Source organism: Nematolebias whitei, chromosome 1 (genome assembly GCF_014905685.2).
Source record: "Nematolebias whitei isolate Nwh7 chromosome 1, NemWhi1, whole genome shotgun sequence".
Lineage (NCBI taxonomy): Eukaryota > Metazoa > Chordata > Actinopteri > Cyprinodontiformes > Rivulidae > Nematolebias > Nematolebias whitei.
In genome coordinates this window covers 70,603,883-70,622,742 of record NC_056498.1, presented here as the reverse complement: position 1 = coordinate 70,622,742, position 18,860 = coordinate 70,603,883, and the positions used below count along the sequence as shown (strand labels likewise).

The window sequence follows — 18,860 nt, the reverse complement described above, 5'->3', positions numbered from 1 at the left end:
ACATCCATCCATCCATCCATCCATCCATCCATCCATCCATCCATCCATCCATCCATCCATCCATCCACCCATCCATCTTCTACTTCTTCTGGAGTAAGGTTGCAGGGACAGAAGCCTGAATAGGGAGCTCAGACATTTCTTTCCAAAACTACTTTTCTAGAATGCCTCCCTAGTTAGGCATCCAGGAGCTGTCTTTTCAGGGTCTCAACTCTGAGTCCCTCCTATATAACTTAACTTCTTGCCCTATCTTTAAGGGAGAGTTCAGCCACCCTACAAAGAAAACTCGTTTTTACCGGTTGTATTCATGATTGCCTCTTTTGGTTCACTGCCCAAAGGTCATGACCATAGGTGAAGGGAGGAACGTGGACGACCGGTAAACAGAGCTTCTCCTTGCAGCTCAGCTTCCTCTAATAATCTAAAGATAATCCTGATACTTACAAACATACATACTCAAAGCAATAGGTCATGTTTGAAAAGCTGTTTCCTTGTCTTCAAAAAACATTTGTGTTAACAAGATTGAGTCGTGAACCAACTTATTTTACAATAACAGATATTTTTATAACCCTTAATCAGAAATACTTAAAATGGCATGGGAAACAGAAATGAAGTTATGACATGAATGCTTTTATCTTTTGTTGATTATTGCCATTTCACTTCATTTGTTTAGGCATTAAGGATGCAAAGTGATGAAGAGTTTCAAGTATCATTTTTTCTTATTCTTCCTGAAAACACTTCTTAATACTGTATATCCAACTGTACAGGGCATTTGGTTTTTAATGCTTTAACAATTTCTGTTAGAGACGGACCAGGACTGCAGCAAGTCAGTCATGCCTTTGGAATGTGAGCAAAATGTGGTTTTGCAATATTTTGGTAGACAATGCTCGGCTGGCCCTGGAAAAGATGTAGTCCCAGAACTTGGCGTTTGAACTTGTTGCTGACAACAGTCTGAATACTCCTTTCTGACTTTGGTCAGTTTCTCCTGACAAAAATCTGTAAAACTGACAGGTCTGAGCATAATCCACATTTTCTGAGTGTAATGGTTTGAGCCACATGTAGCCTAGAAAAGTTGGTGCTGTCAGGCTCTGAAAAGATGTGCCAGGCCATCGGGCTTCTTTTTTGCATAGTAACCCTTGAGGTGACATTTGTGAACGTGACTTTGTAGAACTTGACAAAAGTCGTTGACTTCTTCTGTTTCTTCTTCTTCTTCTTCTCTTCTTCCTCCTCCTCCACCTCCACAATGTGCTAGAGTAGTGGTTCTTCTCTGAGCCTCTCCTGGATGTCTGAGCTCCTCACCCTTTCTTTAAGGATGAACCTGATTACCATGTGGAGGAAACTTATTTTATTTACAAACTTGTTCTTTCGGTCCCTTCACAAAGCTCATAACCATAGGTGAGGGTTAAAGTGTAGGTTGACCAGCAGTTCAAGAGCTTTCTGGCATAGCTCCCTCTTCACCGCAACTGATTGGTTCACAGCAAACACTGCCCCACTATGGCAGTCAATCTCCAGCTCCCTCCTTTCCTCTGTTGCAAACAAGACCTCCAAGATACTTAAACTCATCCACTTGAAGCAAAATCTCATCCTCCACCCCAGTGGACAGTCCACCCCTTTTCCATCTTCCAATCATGATCTCAGGATTGTAAAGGCTGATACTCATTGCATCTCCGTCATACTCAGCTGTGAACCTGGAGGTGAAGGATGAAGCTAAGAGGAAGAACACATCAGCCACATAAAGAAGAGTCAAAATCCTCTTGTCACCAAACTCAACACCCTTCGCTTCACAAATGCGTCTAGAAATTTTGTTGGTAAAAATCATATTACAAAACTTGTAGCAAAGGGCAGCCCTGGCAGAGTCTTACCCTCACTGGTAAAAGGCACTTACTGCGTACTATGTGAACCAAACTTGCCTTATTTTGGAACAGGGACTGGTGAAGGTTTCCCAAGGTAATCACTTGTCCATATTATTCTGTCAGCTGATAATATATGACAGTTCTTGATGCAGCAGCACAGCAGTACAGTGGTAAAAACTATTGCCTCTTGGCAAGAAGATCACAGAATTGACTCTTGGCCTGGGTGGAGTCTACATGTTCTCTCTATGCACATTTGGGTTTTCTCTGAGTTCTCTGGCTTTTTTCCACAGAACAAAAACATGCATGGTAAGTTTGTTGGTGACTTGCAACCTTGTCCACAGTCTCTCACAGAGACTGCTGGAGATAGACACAAGCTCACATGGAAAGGAGAAATGAGTAAATAAACAGGTTGGATGGCTCTTGATGACATGCCATCTAAAGAATCAGAGAACATGTGTGTCCAGCTTAAACTTGCTCCTAAAATCCCTCCAGGATCCTCTGCTCTGTAGCGGGAGAAATGCTAATCCCTTCCTATCTTTCTTTGTGAAACTTTGTTTTTACTTAATTTTTCACACATTCAGTGTCATACTGGATATCCTCTGAATGTAATTAATTGTCCATGAAAGACTCAGACAAATCATGATCACAATCACATTTAAACAGCATTGTTTCTACCTCACCTAGAGCCAAACTAATAGAATTCCATCTTTGTTCAAAAACAAATTGCAGGAATATATGTAAACTAAATATAGTTAACTTTATGAAACAACAACTAAAATCTTTGTGGTTGAAGCTGTTTACATAAACACAAAAATCAACACAAATTATTGGAATATTTGTTTTTTTTTATTTGTATTCTCCAAATATCTTTACAACAGTTTGCTTTCTGGTGGTATATTGTTGATTAATGAATTTATTTAACAACAATAATGCATATACATATATACAAAGCACATTCACTAAAATTACTTGGATAACACCATCCATCCATCCAGCCATCATCTTCCACTTGTTCCCAAGTCAGGCTGCAGGGGCAGCAGCTTGAGCAGGGAGGCCCAGACATCTCTTTCCACAGCCACCTCTTCCAGCTGTTCTGGGAGGACTCCAAGGCATTCCCAAGCCAACCGAGAGACATAGTCTGTCCAGCGTGTCCTGGGTCTTCCCCGGGGTCTCTTCCCAGTCGGACATGCCCGAAGGAACTCCTGAGGGAGGTGTCCAAGAAGCGTCCTTACCAGATGCCCAACCCACCTCAACTGGATCCTCTAGATGTGGAGGAGCAGTGGTTCTATCCCAAGTCTCTCCCAGATAATCAGGTCCCCAGATAATCAGGTCTCTCTTGTAAATGAGTCCTTGAGGCTCAATGGAATTTACCTGTCTAAATAAAGGTTGAATGAATGAAAGATAACTGAACTTCTCATCCTATCTCTGAGAGTCCAGCTACCCTGCAGAGGAAACTCATGTCAACCGCCTTTATCCACAATCTCATTCTTTCGGTCACTCACTACCCAGATTTCATGACCATAGGTGAGGGTAGGAACGTAGACTACCTGTAAACGGAGAGCTTTGCCTTAAAAGGCAAACCAGCTTCTTCCACCACAATGGACAAGCACAGAGTCCACAATACTGCAGACACTGCACCAATCTGCCTGTCAAACTCACGCTCCATTCTTCCCTCACTTGTGAATTAAACCGTTTAATTAAATTAAACAGGTCTTTAAATATGTTCTCAAGGTTCAATGCGATTAACCTGTATAAATAAAGGTTGAATGAAAAAAAAAACCTGAGATACTTTAACTCCTCCACTTGAGACAGAACCTCACCCTCGACCCGAAGAGAGCAATCCACCCTTTTCCGGTTGAGGACCATGACCTCAGATTTGGAGATTCTGTTTCTCAACCCTGTTTCTGCTTCACTCACGGCTGTGAACCACTCCAGTGAAAGTTTAATATCATGGCAATGATGATGCCAACAATTGAATTGAAAATCACCAACATCATCCACAAATAGCAGAGATGGAATTCTGAAGCCACCGAACCGGACTCCCTCTGCCCTCTGGCTGCACTGAGAAATTCTGTCCACAAAAATTATAAGCAGAATCTGTGACAATGGGCAGCCCTGGCTGAATCCAACTCCCATCCTGAATGGGTCGGACTTATGCCAGCAATGCAAACCAAATTCCCGTGCCACTTGTATAGGGACCTAACAGCCCATAGCAGCGGGCCCTCACTTCCATACTCGCAGAGCATCCCCCACAGTCTACCCTGAGGAACATGGTTGAATGTCTAAATAAAGGTGGAATGAATGAAAGATAACTGAACTTCTCATCCTATCTCTGAGAGTCCAGCTACCCTGCAGAGGAAACTCATTTCAACCACCTTTATCCACAATCTCATTCTTTCGGTCACTCACTACCCAGATTTCATGACCATAGGTGAGGGTAGGACCTATGTACATAATTTCGCTCCACCACATGAGGTGCGAATGACAATAAAGAATCTCTGACTCTGACTCTGACTCTGAATGCCTTCTCCAAGTCCACAAAACACATGTAGACTGGATGGGTAAACTCCCATGACCCCTCGAGGAACATAGTGGGGATAAAGAGCTGGTCCAGTGTTCCATCGCCAGGATGGAATCTGTATTGTTACTCCTGAATCTGAGGTTCAACCAACAATCGGAATCACATTTCTAGTACCCCTAAATAGATCTTATCAGAGAGGTTGAGAAAAGTGAATCCCCTGTCATTGGAGCACACCCTCTGGCCCTCCTTTTTGAAGAGCGAAGCAACCACTCCAGTCTGACCATCTAGTGGCACTGCCCCCAATGTCCATGCGATGTTGCAAAGGTATGTCAACCAAGATGGTCACACAACATCCAGAGCCTTCAGGAAATCAGGGTGAATCTCATCCACCCCTGGAGCCCTGCTGCGGAGCTTTTTAACTACATCAGCGATCTCAGCCACGGTTATGGACAAACCAACCCCGAAGTCCACCGACTCAGTTTCCTCCATGGAAGACTTTGTGGGATTGAGAAGGTCTGAGAAATATTCCTTCCACCTCCCGCCGACATCACTGGTAGAGGTCAACAGCAACCCACCTTGACTGAACACAGTGTTAGTAAAGTGCTGCTTTCCCCTCCTCAGCCATCTGGTGGTTTGCCAGAATCTCCTTGGAACTGACCGAGTCTTCATTCAAGGCCTTACCGAAAACCTCCCACTGATCTTTTGCCTCAGCAACAGCCAAGGCTGTGGACCACCTGACCCTCCGGTACTCCTCAGCTGCCTCTGGAGTCCCACCAGCCAACAAGGCCAGATAGAACTCCTTCTTCAGCTTGACAGCTTCCTAATCCGGGGTGTCCACCTCTGGGTTCAAAGATGGCCACCACGAGAAACACTGACAACCTAGTGTCCACAGCTCAAAGCATACAGCTCAACAACTGAGGTACAGAACATGGTCCAATTGGACTCAATGTCCCACGCCTCAGCTGAGATGTGGTTAAAGCTCTTCTGGAGATGTGAGTTGAAGATCTTCTTACAGATTTTTTGGCCAGAATTCCCAGCAAACCCTCACTACACATTTGGGTCTACTGGGTCTGTCCGGGATCTTCCCCTGCCAAATGATCCAACTCACTACCAGGTGGTCATCAGTTGACAGCTCAGCTCCTCTTTTCACCTGAGTGTCCAAAACAATTGGCCGCAAATCATATAACATGACTACAAAGTCAATCATCGATCTACGACCTAGGACGTCCTGGTGCCAAGTGCACTTATGGACACCCTTATGTTCAAACAAGGTGTTCATGATGGACAAACCATGACTAGCACAAAGTCCAACAACAGAACACCACTCAGGTTCAGATCAAAGAGGTTGTTCCTTCCAATCACACCCCTCTAGGTCACACTGTCATTGCCCATGTGGGCATTGAAGTCTCCCAGCAGAATAAATAAGTCCCCAGCTAGCTCACCTTCCAGAACCCCTGCCAAGGATTCAAAGAAGTCTGGATACTCTGAACTGTTGTTTGACATGTAGGCACAAGCAACAGTTAGAGCCCGTCTCCCTACCCAAACATGCAGGGAAGCTACCCTCTCATCTACCCGGGAAATCTCCAACACACAGACACCAAGTTGGGGGGCTAAGGGTAAACCTACACCAGCTCGGCAACTCTCATCATGGGCAACTCCAGTGTGGAAAAGTGTCCAGTTATTCTCAAGGAGATTGGTTCCTGAGCCCATGCTGTGCATCTAGGTGAACCCAACTATATCTAGTCAATACCTCTCAACCTCACACACAAGCTCAGGTTCCTTCACTGTCAGAGAGGTTATGTTCCATGTTTCAAAGCCAACTTTGGTAAGCCAGGATCAGAGCACCAAGGGCCTTCAGCCACTGCCCATGGCATCATGCACCCGACTTGTATGGCCCCTCCTGCAGGTGGTGGGCCCACTGGAAGGCAAATCTATGATGCTCGTTCGGGCTGAGCCTGGCTGAGCCCCATGGGTAGAGACCCGGTCACTCGCTGAAGAGCCCCTCCCCCAGGCCTGGCTCCAGGGTGGGGCCTTGGTAATCCACATCTTGGCAAGGGATACTGAGTTCTATGTGATTCCTACTTGGATAACACAAGAAATAGAAAACACATTTCTGTTGCAGTCAAAGTTTGTAAAAATAAAAATAAATAAATAAATAAATAAAATAAAATAAAAAGGTGAATTAAAGTTCCACTGAATCAAAGCGAAGTTCACCAGCAGTCTGCAGACAGTAGAAACTTTAAACCTATTCCAAATTTGGTATACTTTAGATTCAGATCAACGTCTTCACCTGTGGATTCTCAAGGGCTCACGACAAAAGAAATGTATCTCCACTCACAAATGTAACTTCTCCGCAGCTCAAACGGACCTGAGAGGACACTAGAGTCTTTCATCTTAACATCAGATGGTTTTCTGTCAATGCCCAGAAGATGTTGTCCGTCCAGCCTCTTCACTTGATAAAATCAGAGTGGTTTCTAATATATTATTTTTCTTTTTTGTTTTTTTTCATCATTCTTGTTTGTCAATCAAGGGTTTCTCTCCTGCTGCTCCCAAGTTAGTATCTTCTCCTGCTGAATGCATCTCGGTTGTGTGTTTGCTTTGTTGTTTGATTGTTAAAGGCATGGTTTGGTTCTGTTCATGGCTCAGATAGAATGGGTTTGGATATTTTGGTGTGACATGAAGCTGGGAAAGTGATGTTTTGGTCATTCAAAAACATCAACACGCTACCATCCAATCATGAATCTGTGAAATAAAGATGGTGCTTGAAGCAGTAAGGTATTTATTGATCCAGTTTTATTTCTGAGTTAATTTAGTTCATATCTAAAAAAAAAAAAAAAGCTAAGTCTGGTCCTCTGGATGGGTTTAAAAAAACAAAAAATTGTGGAAACGTTTCGTCTTTCATCCGAAAGACTTCTTCAGTCAATTTAGTATATGCATTTTCAAAATAAAAGCCTTACAGTTAGTTAATTGCTTTGGCTGTTTGCTTTACCAATCTATCAAGTATTTTATTTATTTTTAAGAAGTAATATTAAAACAGACACAATAATATTAAAATGTTTACTGCAGACATGTTTAAGAAAGAAAAAAGACAAAAGTAACACAGCAGCTGAAATGCTGGTTGTTTTTGTGTTCTGTCTTTGCAAGAATGTGTCTTAGTTTTTGTAGGAATCTGTTGTTTAACAAGGTCAACTAAACCTACAGGCTGCTGAAATCTTTGACTTTGACTTTAAAATTCATCACAAGCCTCTGCATTTTAAAGAGACGTTTAAACATTTAAATTTACACAAAAACATATTGCTGCCACTTCAGCAAAAATAAATTACAATCCTGCCACATTAGGCAAAATCTCATGCAAACCATATTTGTTTTAGTTTTAACTAAATGTTTTTGGTTACTACAACATGTATATTAGCATTTATACAATGTGAAAAATATATATGGTAAACAAACTTTTTAAATTTCTAACAATATATATTTCTATTGTGTTTTTGCTCTTGTGGCTGCAACATGCTTCCATAAGTTCATGTGGAATTTAATATCAGATTTTAAAAAGTTAAATATTTTCTTTTGGACATGTTCAAAAAAAAATTGTAGAAGGTTTTGTCTTTCGTCTGAAAGACTTCTTCAGTCTGAGGAACTGTATTCAGCTCAGTCTTTTTTCTACAATTTTTTTTTAACTCGTCCAGAAGACCTGACTTAACGTTTTAGATTTTTCTACCTGGATTATTGAGCATGCACCAGGTTAATCTCAGATTGTTCAAAATATTTGACAGAATGATAGTCCCTAGCTGGAGTATCTTCCAGCAACCCTGCTCACTCCAAAATGGCTAAGTACTCTGAGCTGCCATTTGGGGCATATAATAGGCACAAACAACAATTAAAGTCTGTCCCCCCACCTGAAGGCACAGAGAAGCTACCCTTTCATCTACTTGTAAAAATTTTAACGCATAATTATCAGTCATGTAATCATTGACTATTTCTTCTACATTAGTTTGAATTTTTTTTCTGTTGATCACAACATCAGTCCTTTTATCTTCACATCTCTTGATTTGATGAAATATTAATGATGTTTAAATCTGATCTATCTGAAAATATGTTTAGGAGATAAGTCAGTGCAGTTGGAGCCTCTAAGGAAAATATTAAATTTAATTACTGAATATAAGCTGCTCAAGAAAAAGTTAAAAGATCTGTTATTGTGGAGATGTAACTGGGTTTGTAGCTGGACACGACATTATTATTGTTATGTGGTTCAGTCATCTTATTCTTTGGTTTAGTTTTTGCCTCAAAGGTTGTATTAAGTTATGTTTAGTTTGGTTTTAGAAAAGTATTGTTATGTCCTAGTTCAAGTTGTTTTGTGTTTCTGGATATTCTGGAGTTATTTTCTTGCTTGAGAACAAACTCTGACCAGTCCTGGTCTGTGATGTGTTTGCTGTGAGCATGACCTGCCTGCCTGTTTCTTCTTCCTTTTAACTCCATCACCTCCTCCTCTCACCTTAAGATGTCTCACCAACCATTCCTCCTTCCTCTTCCTCACTGTTTTCCTTCCTCCTTCACCACCATTAGCACTGGCTTCAACCCCAGCATGCTGAAGGACTCCACCCATAAACCCATAGAGGTGAAAGGTCCCGGCGGTAAGGCCACCATCATCCATGCTCAGTACAACACGCCCATCAGCATGTACTCACAGGATGCCATCATGGACACCATCGCTGGCCAGTCGCAGGTCAAAGGGCACGATATCAGGTAGGACCACCTCCACCTCCTCTGGTCCTCCAGTTTGTACTTATCTAATGTTCAGATCTTCCTTTGCTTTTCCTCACCATCCTGTCCTGCCACCTCTGGTTTCATCCTGCAATTTTGTTACACGTCACAGAGCAAAGGTGGGAAATTGGAAACACCCTCTGCCCATCCTTTTGTGCATGTTGTTGCATGATAACTTCAAAAATAAATTAGGTCCCAACTTCCGTTTTGGTGGATGGCTACATCTACGTATAAGAAAAGTTCATTTCGAAAGTTGAGTTGCCACATCAAAACCCAACATGGCTGTCACCATTTGTACATTGTTCCTGTAGTTGTTGTTCTGCAGAAGTTGTGTTTTTTTTATTATACAGAAGAGATTTTGACACAGAGCAACATTATTTACTTTTAATATGTGCAGATACGACCACATGGTTGGCTTTGTTGTCACTTTGTTCAGAAATAGAAAACAGTTCTTTGGGTTTTGCTTCGTGGTGCTTGTTGTTAGTGGGCTTGGTTGTGTTGCAGAAGTCCTGATGGAAAAGCATTTTGTGCTGCTTACAAAATGACACAAACAATCAATTTTCTATCTCCTTCTGGAATTACTTGGACAGATGTTTGTGCACGAAAAAGATATCTTTATTGACCCAGTAAAGAGGAAAATTAAAGCAGCTGACAACATATTTACAGCCTGTCTTCGTTGGGAAACACTTCTGTAGATAAAATGGGAGCCTGAACAAACATGTATGTGAACAAATGTGAAATAGTCTTAAAAACTAATGCCAGCCCATCATCTCTGTTGTTAAAATACATACAGGGGGTAAAGATGATGGATGGATGGATGGATGGATGGATGGATGGATGGATGGATGGATGGATGGATGGATGGATGGATGGATGGATGGATGGATGGAAGGTTGTGATTTGTTAAAACGGAGACATATCTTGGAGTCTGACAGCTGCTGATGGTATAATATTAAACATCATCTGAGTATACTGTACTTTATTTGTTCATTTATTTAGTTGTTATCATTAGTTTGTTCCTCACGTGGACATGATGTTGTGAAAACGTGAAGCTGAACTTTGCAAACCTAAAACCTAATGACCACAAAAGAACCAAAAAATAATATCACACACACAAAAAAAATCCTGCATATAATAAACAAATAAACAAACAAATAAATAGTAAATAAATAAATAGTCTCTTGTTGCACACACACCACCCAAAAATAAATAAATAAATAAAATTATAAATAAATTGAAACAAGAATTGCTGCATAAGACATAAAATTAGTCCAAAAAAAAAACATGCAAACATCAAATAAAACATTTCAAGCATTTAAAACAAAACTAATTTTGGTATAAAATGTAAAATAGATGTTTTTTTAATTAAAAATTCCCAAATTAGTAAAGAAAAACAATGTTGAATTGTTAAGAATTTATTACATTTCTTTCCAAACAAACAAAGTGGACAGTTTGATGAATTAAAGCAGTAAAAACTGGATGTTCTGAGCATGTTTCTCCTCCTGATGATCAACTCCTTCTGCTTTGAAACTAAATCTGATCAAATAAAATGTGTTGTCCTTTTTTATTCTTGTATCTGTTGTTATATCACGCCAGCTGTGAGATGTTGGTGCTTCAGTTCTGTTTTCATGTCAGTTTAAAAACCAGCTCCGTGTTTTATTTAACTTTATTTAATTCATAACTCTGTGGTAATCCAGTGGTGGAACATCTAAATCTTGAATTTAAAGCCTCGTCATGGTCGAGTGTCTCTGTAGACTTGACCTGGTTCGGTTTTTGGGGATGTGGTTCCAGTTCAGTTCCAGGTACAGGCCAGCTGGTGGACAGTGCCTCTCCGGTCTATCAGGCCGTTCAGGGCGCAGACAAGGACCAGGACCTGAACGAACGGGGCCGCAGCAGCACCAGCTCACAGTCCAAATCCTTCCAGATCCTGGCCCACATGACTCAGATCGAGTCCTGTAAGTTTCCTTGTTCTGGGAGATTTTATTACAAAAATATTTCCTAGAGAACTTGATTTAAACCCATCTGGGCACTGGCTTTGATTTTTAGAGCATAAATACCAGATGTTGTTTCCTCTTTGATGATTTTAAAGTCTTGTCAAATAAAAATCAGAGCCACATCTGCCTTTCAAATTAAGACTTGTAAACATGATTTTTTTTTTCCGCAATGCCACTTTACTTTAAAAATGAACATGCTTCTTAATGATGGACTAAAGCAAAATAATCTCGTAACTTTCATATTGAATTCTTGAGTCAGCCTCAGACTTTGTTACCTGTTTGTTTCAGCTCCGAAGCAGAAGGAGGAGGAGGAGGTGATGAGGAGGAGCAGGTAGGCATCATATAACCCCGCCTCCTCACCTGTTCCCCGCTCCCTGCACAGCCTCCCTGGCTTCAGTCCCCTCCTCACGTTTCACCTCCCTCCACCTGACCTGTAAAATTAATTCAGCAGAAACATTTTCTCTGAAAGTTCGAACAGAAAGAAATTTAAAACAAGATGTTTTGTCTTTCCTGCTTACAGCTGAAAATAAACTCAACTCCTGTGACAATGAGCTAATGTCAGCTATGTTACTGAAGTGATTTATCAAAGTTTATTTAAAAAAAATCCCATCAAAAAACATCATCCTCCATGAAATCATAAGAATCAGACAAATCTGCTTCAGTTTAAACCAGCTGAGGTGTAATGACCCTTTGTCACCAGCAGGAGGCGCTGTAGGACTGATTACATCCTCAGCTCAATTTCTCTTCATGTACTAGTTCAGTTATCTGCATGTAAAGAGTTAAGTGCAGTTCCTGTCACCCCACTTTTTACACTGTAGTTAAGTTTTAACACAGATGCAAGCAGGTCGCCTTGTTTTATTGGAAAGTTGGTAAATTAACCAAAAACACAATGTGACAGTATCTGGGTGAGGCTCAAACTTTCTAACAAGTACAAGTTGTGTTCTTTTAAGCTTTTGGCATGACATTATGAATTTAAAAGCATATACGTATGGCTGTGATAATGAACTCACCAGAGGCTGCAGCTTTAAATTATTTGAATCCCTTTCGGGGTTTCATGGCGCTGCAGCAGTCCCTGTGTGGGAGACACCCTGGACAGGTCTCCAGTCCATTACTGGGACACAGAGAGACAAACGAGACAAACAGCCATTCACACTCTCACTCACACCAAAGATCATTTTAGAGTTACCAGTAAACCTAACATGTGTGTTTTGATCTGTGGAGGACTAAACAAATCACACACACACGCCAAGAACATGTAAAGTTCACACAGAAAGGCCAGGAGGCCAACCTGCAAGGTTTGGTGCTGTGTGACGACATTACTAACCACTGCTCCACTGTGTTGTAATATTATTATTATTATTATTATTATTATGCCTTGAGTCAGAGTCAGAGTCAGAGTTTCTTTATTGTCATTCGCACCTCATGTGGTACATGTGGTGGAGCGAAATTATGTACACGGGGTCCCAGTTATATCCGACAATAAAATGTATAAGAAAAACAGTAATAACATCTAAGATATGAACTAAGAAAAACATCAACTAAATATACACTAAGCACTCATAACATAAAACATTGAACATCAGCACAAACATGAACATGAGTCCGCGAGCAGATGTGCATGCATGAACACACCAACATTGAAACAGATCAGCAGCAACATGAAACAGATCAGCAGCAACATGATATGGTTTTTCACAGTGACCATTCTAGTCAGAGATTCATGAGTCTAACAGCCTCAGGGTAGAAGCTGTTCCTCAGTCCAGTGGTTCTACACTTAATGCTCCTTAACCTCCTTCCTGAGGGGAGTGGGGCAAAAAGTGTGTGAGCTGGGTGAGTGGGGTCCTTCATGACGCAGGCGGCCCTCCCCCCGCACCCGGAGGTGTAGACGTTCGTGACGGTGGGGAGACTGACTCCAACAGATTTCTGTGCAGCCTTCACCACTCTCTTGAATAATGCATATTAACCTCCATATTTTATTCCAATGTTTTAGATTAGGATCATCGTATGAAATGAGTTTTAGCTTTGTCAAAATGAAATAACGTTACGTGCAATCTCATGCAACGTTGCAAGATGTCAGGCTTATTTAGTGCATGTGTTGTAAATGCCTCTCAGCTGCCATGTCAAGTTTTAACTTTATCTGTAAAACTGACTGAGTTGTAGCCATTTTTGTTTTTGACTAATGTTGATTTTGCCCTGGGGTGACTCCAAAAGTTAATGAGTTGTAAATGTGCAGGGACTAGTTACAATCTGAAAATCCCACTAAAATCCATTCAGTGGTGTAAGAGATAGTTTGCAAACAGACGTGGTTGATGCCAGCAGTTACTGTCAGTGTTTGAAGTCAGAATATTGCAGATGTTGTAGTGCTCAGAGTGTTGGGGCTGATGATCAGCTACAACCAAACCAAACTTTATCTCAGTGTCTGCATTAGTTATAGATAGAGATTATCTTTGTGTTTGATAATGTCAGAGGCTGTGCTGGTCGTGTTAAATTGGATTGACTCCTCAGTTGTTTCAGTTGTAGAGGTACATTATTAAAGATTTATATTTTTAAAAATCTGTTTTCAGGTTTCATATGATATTTTGTTAACAGAGTTGATTGCAAAATATTAAGACTTTATTTTAAAATACAGATCATGCTCAGTCAGTTAGTCCCTAAAGTGTGTGTTGGGAATGAGTATCAGCTACTACCACACACAACCTGAAGCCAGTATCTTTCAAACTGGCCGAGTCGTAGCCATTTTTGTTTTAGTTAAGATCGTTTAGCTGTGGGGGCTACATTAAATTTCAGTTCACTTTATTTATATAGCACCAAGTCACAACAGGAGTCGTCTCAGGGCACTGAACAGAAACATTCATATATAAAATAATAATTTAACACTATTTATCTTAGGAGCAGACTGCTTTGAATTTAACTGTAAGGATGGTACCATTTGGTGGACTCTGTTTGTGTCTGTGTTTCCCTTGTGTGTTCTCTTCAGTTTAATTGGTGTCACCCTTGTCTCGTCACAGCTGTTTGTAATCACGTCTCGTTTTGTCCTTGTATAAAAGCTGTCTGTTCTGTCTTGTTCCTCGTCGCGTCGTATTCGTTTGGGTCTTCAGTGTTCTCCTGTGTTTCCTGAGTTTTCCTGAGCTTCCTGAGTCCCGTTTGAGTATCCCTCCTGAGTCTTCTAATTTTTGTAAGTGTTGCTGCCTCGTCAGCTTATTATTTTGTTACTTTGTTATTCATCATTAAAGTATTTGGTTTTGTAATCTGCCGAGTTGAGTCCTGTCTGCACTACTGGGTTCGTTCCTGTCCACCAAACCCTGACATTAACTTCATCACAGAATTCTCATCTTGAGCAAGCATGAAGGCGACAGTGGAAAGAAAAACCTCCCTCATGAGGAAGAAACCTTTAGCAGAACCAGGCTCAGGACAAACGGCCATCTGCTTCGACCGGCTGGGTTTGAGAGAAACAGGAAGGAGGAACAGATACACAATGGCAGGTCAAGAATCACATGTTAAGTTAGAAATAATATCAAATGAAAACTATTCATTTTTAACAATTATTTTAAGGAAATTAGGTCAATTTGTCCTCTAGTACTCTAAGCCTACAGCAGCATAACAAGCCAACCCTAGTTATAGGATTTATCCAAATGGAAAGTCTTCAGCCCAGTCTTCAAACTGGACAATGTGTCAGCCTCACGGACAGAAACTGGAAGTTGGTTCCACAAGAGAGGAGCCTGATAACTGAAAGATCTTCCTCCCATTCTGATTTTGGAAACTCTAGGAACCACAAGTAAACCTGCAGTCTGAGAGCAAAGTGCTCTGTTAGGAAACTATGGAACAATAAGAGCTGTAATATAAGATGGAGCTAGGTTGTTGAGAGCTTTGTAGGTTAGAAGTAGGATTTTGAATTCTATTCTGGATTTGACAGGGAGCCAATGGAGAGAAGCTAAACCTGGAGAGATATGATCTCTCCTACTAACTCCAGTTAAGACTCTGGCAGCAGCATTTTGGATCAACTGAAGACTTTTTTAAAGAAATATTTGGACACCCAGATAACAAACCATTGCAATAGTCCAGTCTAGACGTGATAATAATAATGTGCATGTCTTGTCATCATTGTATTTTCCCAAACAATGGCAAAATTGGCTCACTGCATTTAACCCATCCACCCCCAGGTGGAGCAGTGGGCAGCTATTGAAAACGCCCGGGGAGCAATTGGGGATAGAGTGGCCTGCTCAGAAATATTACGAGATGTGCAATGACTGGGGATTGAACCTGGGACTTTCGGGTCCTGGGTCGGCTGCCCTGCCTCTACATCATCTCGGCCACCTACGAGTTTTACACTGAATGAGGCGGACTCTCAAATTAAAAGCATTGTAGATAAACATTTGGATGAATACCCCAGTCTCTGATAGAGGACATTTGCAAACCGAGGTGTACCGCAAACCCACCCACACAGACCAGTATTTGCAGTTTGACTCCCATCACCCTTTGGAGCACAAGTTAGGAGTCATCAGGACTCTGTATCACAGAGCAGACAGCGTCCCCACTAGCTCAGGAGCCAGGCAGAAGGAGAAATCCCACACAAGACAGGCTCTAGAGCAATGTGGATATCCTAACTGGGCCTTCCTGAAAGCAGAGAAGAAACCCAAACAGGACTCCAGTCAGCCATCAGGTGAAAAGGAGGAACCCAGACCCAGACCAGTGGTCATTCCGTATGTTGAGGGAGTATCAGAGAAACTGAGACGTTTATTTTCTAAACATAACGTCCCAGTGGCTTTTAAACCCCAAAATACATTACAGCAAAGACTGGTTCATCCCAAAGATCCAGTCCCCCGGCACAAACAGAGCAATGTTGTGTATGCTGTTCAGTGTCAGGAGGGTGATCAGTCTTACATCGGGGAAACAAAACAGCCACTGGCCAAAAGGATGGCCCAGCACAGAAGATCAACATCATCAGGCCAGGACTCTGCGGTCTACACTCATCTCCAGGCCAGCGGTCACTCTTTCAGGGATGAAGATGTTCACATCCTGGACAGAGAGGAACGATGGTTTGAGAGAGGAGTAAAGGAGGCCATCTTTGTGAAAAGAAATCGTCCATCATTAAACAGGGGTGGAGGCCTCCGGGTTCAACTGTCCCCCTCTTACAATGCTGTGATTGCTAGTATCACTCAGCCTCCTGTGAACAGTAAACAGCCATCAGTGTGCTAATGATCCATTGTTAGGCTGATGGTCCTTCTTGAGCATGTGAGCAGCTGGTTTTGGTTGTCAGCAGCAAACTGGTTGATCCACTCTGAGAAGGTGCTATTTAAGAGACTGAGCTGAATACAGCACCTCAGACTGAGGAAGTCTCTTGGATGAGAGACGAAACGTTTCTATATTTTTTTGCTTTGTTTTTTTTTTTTTTTTGAATGTCCAGAGGACCAGATTGAACTTTTTTGGATTTTTCTACCTGGATTATTGAGCATGCATCGGGATATTTGGATGAATACTTCCTGAGTGTTTCATCAGATCTGTCAAATAGTTAATGAGATATTTAATGTGAAATATTTTGTTTTCTGCTGTACGGTGTTCCTGCAGCTGCTTGTCTCCGTCAGAGCTGCTGAGTCTGAGAGGACCAGAAACCTTTTAGCCCCTCCCCCCTCCGTCTCGCCTTGCTCCTGATGGATGGAGCTTTCTATTCTCTCTGCACTTATTTAATCATCCGTCCATTATCCACCATCGATCCGTGCTGCCTCACCCCTGAACTGCAGCTCCCCTCCGCCCCCCGTCAGACTCCATCCACCGTCCAATGACTCAACGTGAATCAATAATAGCAGAGGGCGAGCTTTTATCCACCAATAAAGAGACTGTGGGGGCTTCTTTTCCCCCTTTTGGTTGGAAGGTATCATGAAGAAGGCAGCAAAGATTGATTCACAGCATTCAAGATATTTTATAGAAAAAACACAAAAAAACGTAGAGAACTGGAACAGTTTCGATGTTTATGACTGAATGTTATAATTTATCTTCCTGCTCCAACAGAGAGCTGGAAACTCAGCTTCTATTTAAATAATTAAAAAACAATCACTCAGAAATAATTCTAATAATAAACAGTATAACATTTTGGAAATGGAAGAAAATATCATAAAACATTTAATAGGTTGTTCTGGCAAGCATTTACAGTTTCAAATTTTTTGTTTCAGTTTCTTGACTTCCTTTTGGGCTGAATGAAACCAAGTATTTAAAATAACTTCTGTAACATTTGCTTTCTAACCCTATTAGTATTGGAGTGTGTGTGTGTGTGTGTGTGTGTGTGGGGGGGGGGTTGTCTTCTCCACCTTTTTTGCAAATCATGTGGATCTGTTTGCATTTTCAATCCTCGGCCTTCGGTGAGCACAGAGGTAGTCTGATCTCATGGTTCTCTCCTGGATAAAGATGGAGGACTCTGTCCAGACTTAGAGCGAGTCTTTTCTCTGAAGTGGAGGAGTTCCAGTATCTCAGAGTTTTGTTCAGGAGGTGGACTGACAGATTACATTTCGATGAATTTAGCCATGTGGTAAAGACCACTTGCTGAAGTTCAAGTTGAGCCTCAGGACAGGGAAGAAAGGGAAGTGATGTTGAATGTGTTAGTTGTTGAGATTTTGTCACACAGAGAGTGCTCTAAAAAAAGAGAAGATATCCAGTGATCAGCAGTTGTGCAGAAAGAAAGCTTTGACGTCAGAGGAAAATGTGCAGACTCGTTTCAGATAATAATTGTTAATTCAGTGTCCCTGTTACTGGAGGATCTGAAGAGTGAATGTTTGTAGTTTTGAGATGAGTGTTTATCTGGATTGAATTTTGATGTGGCAACCCAATTTTCAATAGAGACCTTTCTTATGCCTACTGCCTAGATGCAGCTACACACCAAAATGGAAGTTGGCACATTGTTTATTTTTCAAGTTATTCGACTCACAATGTTTACATGTATACATATATGGTGGCAGCCATGTTGGATTTTGATTTGGCAACCCAATTTTTAATAGGAACCTTTCTTACCTCTAGATGAAGCCACACACCAAAATGGAAAATGGTTCCGCAATTATTTTTTTAAGTTAAAATGCTCACATGTGCAAATGTATGGACTGAATATTTCCAATTCCCCCTCTTTGCTCCATGAAGGAGGACAAAAAGGCAACAGTAGCTCAAGTATCTCTTTGCAATAAGGTGTAAATAATACCACCTCTGAGTACGCAACAAAGCTTAAAGCAGATAGGCCACAACAGAAGAAGACCACACCGAGGGCCACAAATATTATGATGTGTCTCCTCAGAGACGGTTGAGCAAAAACTTCTGAAATACTCAAACCAGCAACCATGCCAAGATTAATGACAGTTAAACTATGTTTCCTCCCTGTGTTGATGTTCTGTTAGAACTTCAGCAAGTCTTCACCACATTTAGACTAGGAAAAGGATGTATGTATGTATGCATGTACTATGTATGTATGTATGTATGTATGTATGTATGTATGTATGTATGTATGTATGTATGTATGTATGTATGTATGTATGTATGTATGTATGTATGTATGTATGTATGGATGGATGGATGGATGGATGGATGGATGGATGGATGGATGATAGTTGGATAGTTGGATGCCACAATGGATGGATGGATGCATGGATAAATACATGGATGGATTGATGGAATGATGGATACATGGATGGATGGATGGATGGATGGATGGATACATGGATGGATACATGGATGGATACATGGATGGATGGATGGATGGAT

The 18,860-nt window shown here is 41.3% G+C and overlaps 1 protein-coding gene across 2 annotated transcripts in view; it reads left to right on the top strand.

Moving 5' to 3' along the window:
• The window catches only part of LOC119413413 (LIM domain-binding protein 3), a 114,568-nt gene that overhangs the window by 74,742 nt on the left and 20,966 nt on the right, over positions 1-18,860 (top strand). The window contains exons 5-8 of one of the 2 annotated variants that reach the window (XM_037680473.1): positions 6,899-6,921; positions 8,932-9,111; positions 10,921-11,084; positions 11,412-11,454. In XM_037680473.1, the coding sequence (XP_037536401.1) occupies positions 6,899-6,921; positions 8,932-9,111; positions 10,921-11,084; positions 11,412-11,454 (410 nt within the window). The remainder of the gene's footprint in view (positions 1-6,898; positions 6,922-8,931; positions 9,112-10,920; positions 11,085-11,411; positions 11,455-18,860) is intronic. The other variant, XM_037680465.1, reaches the window with a different exon arrangement.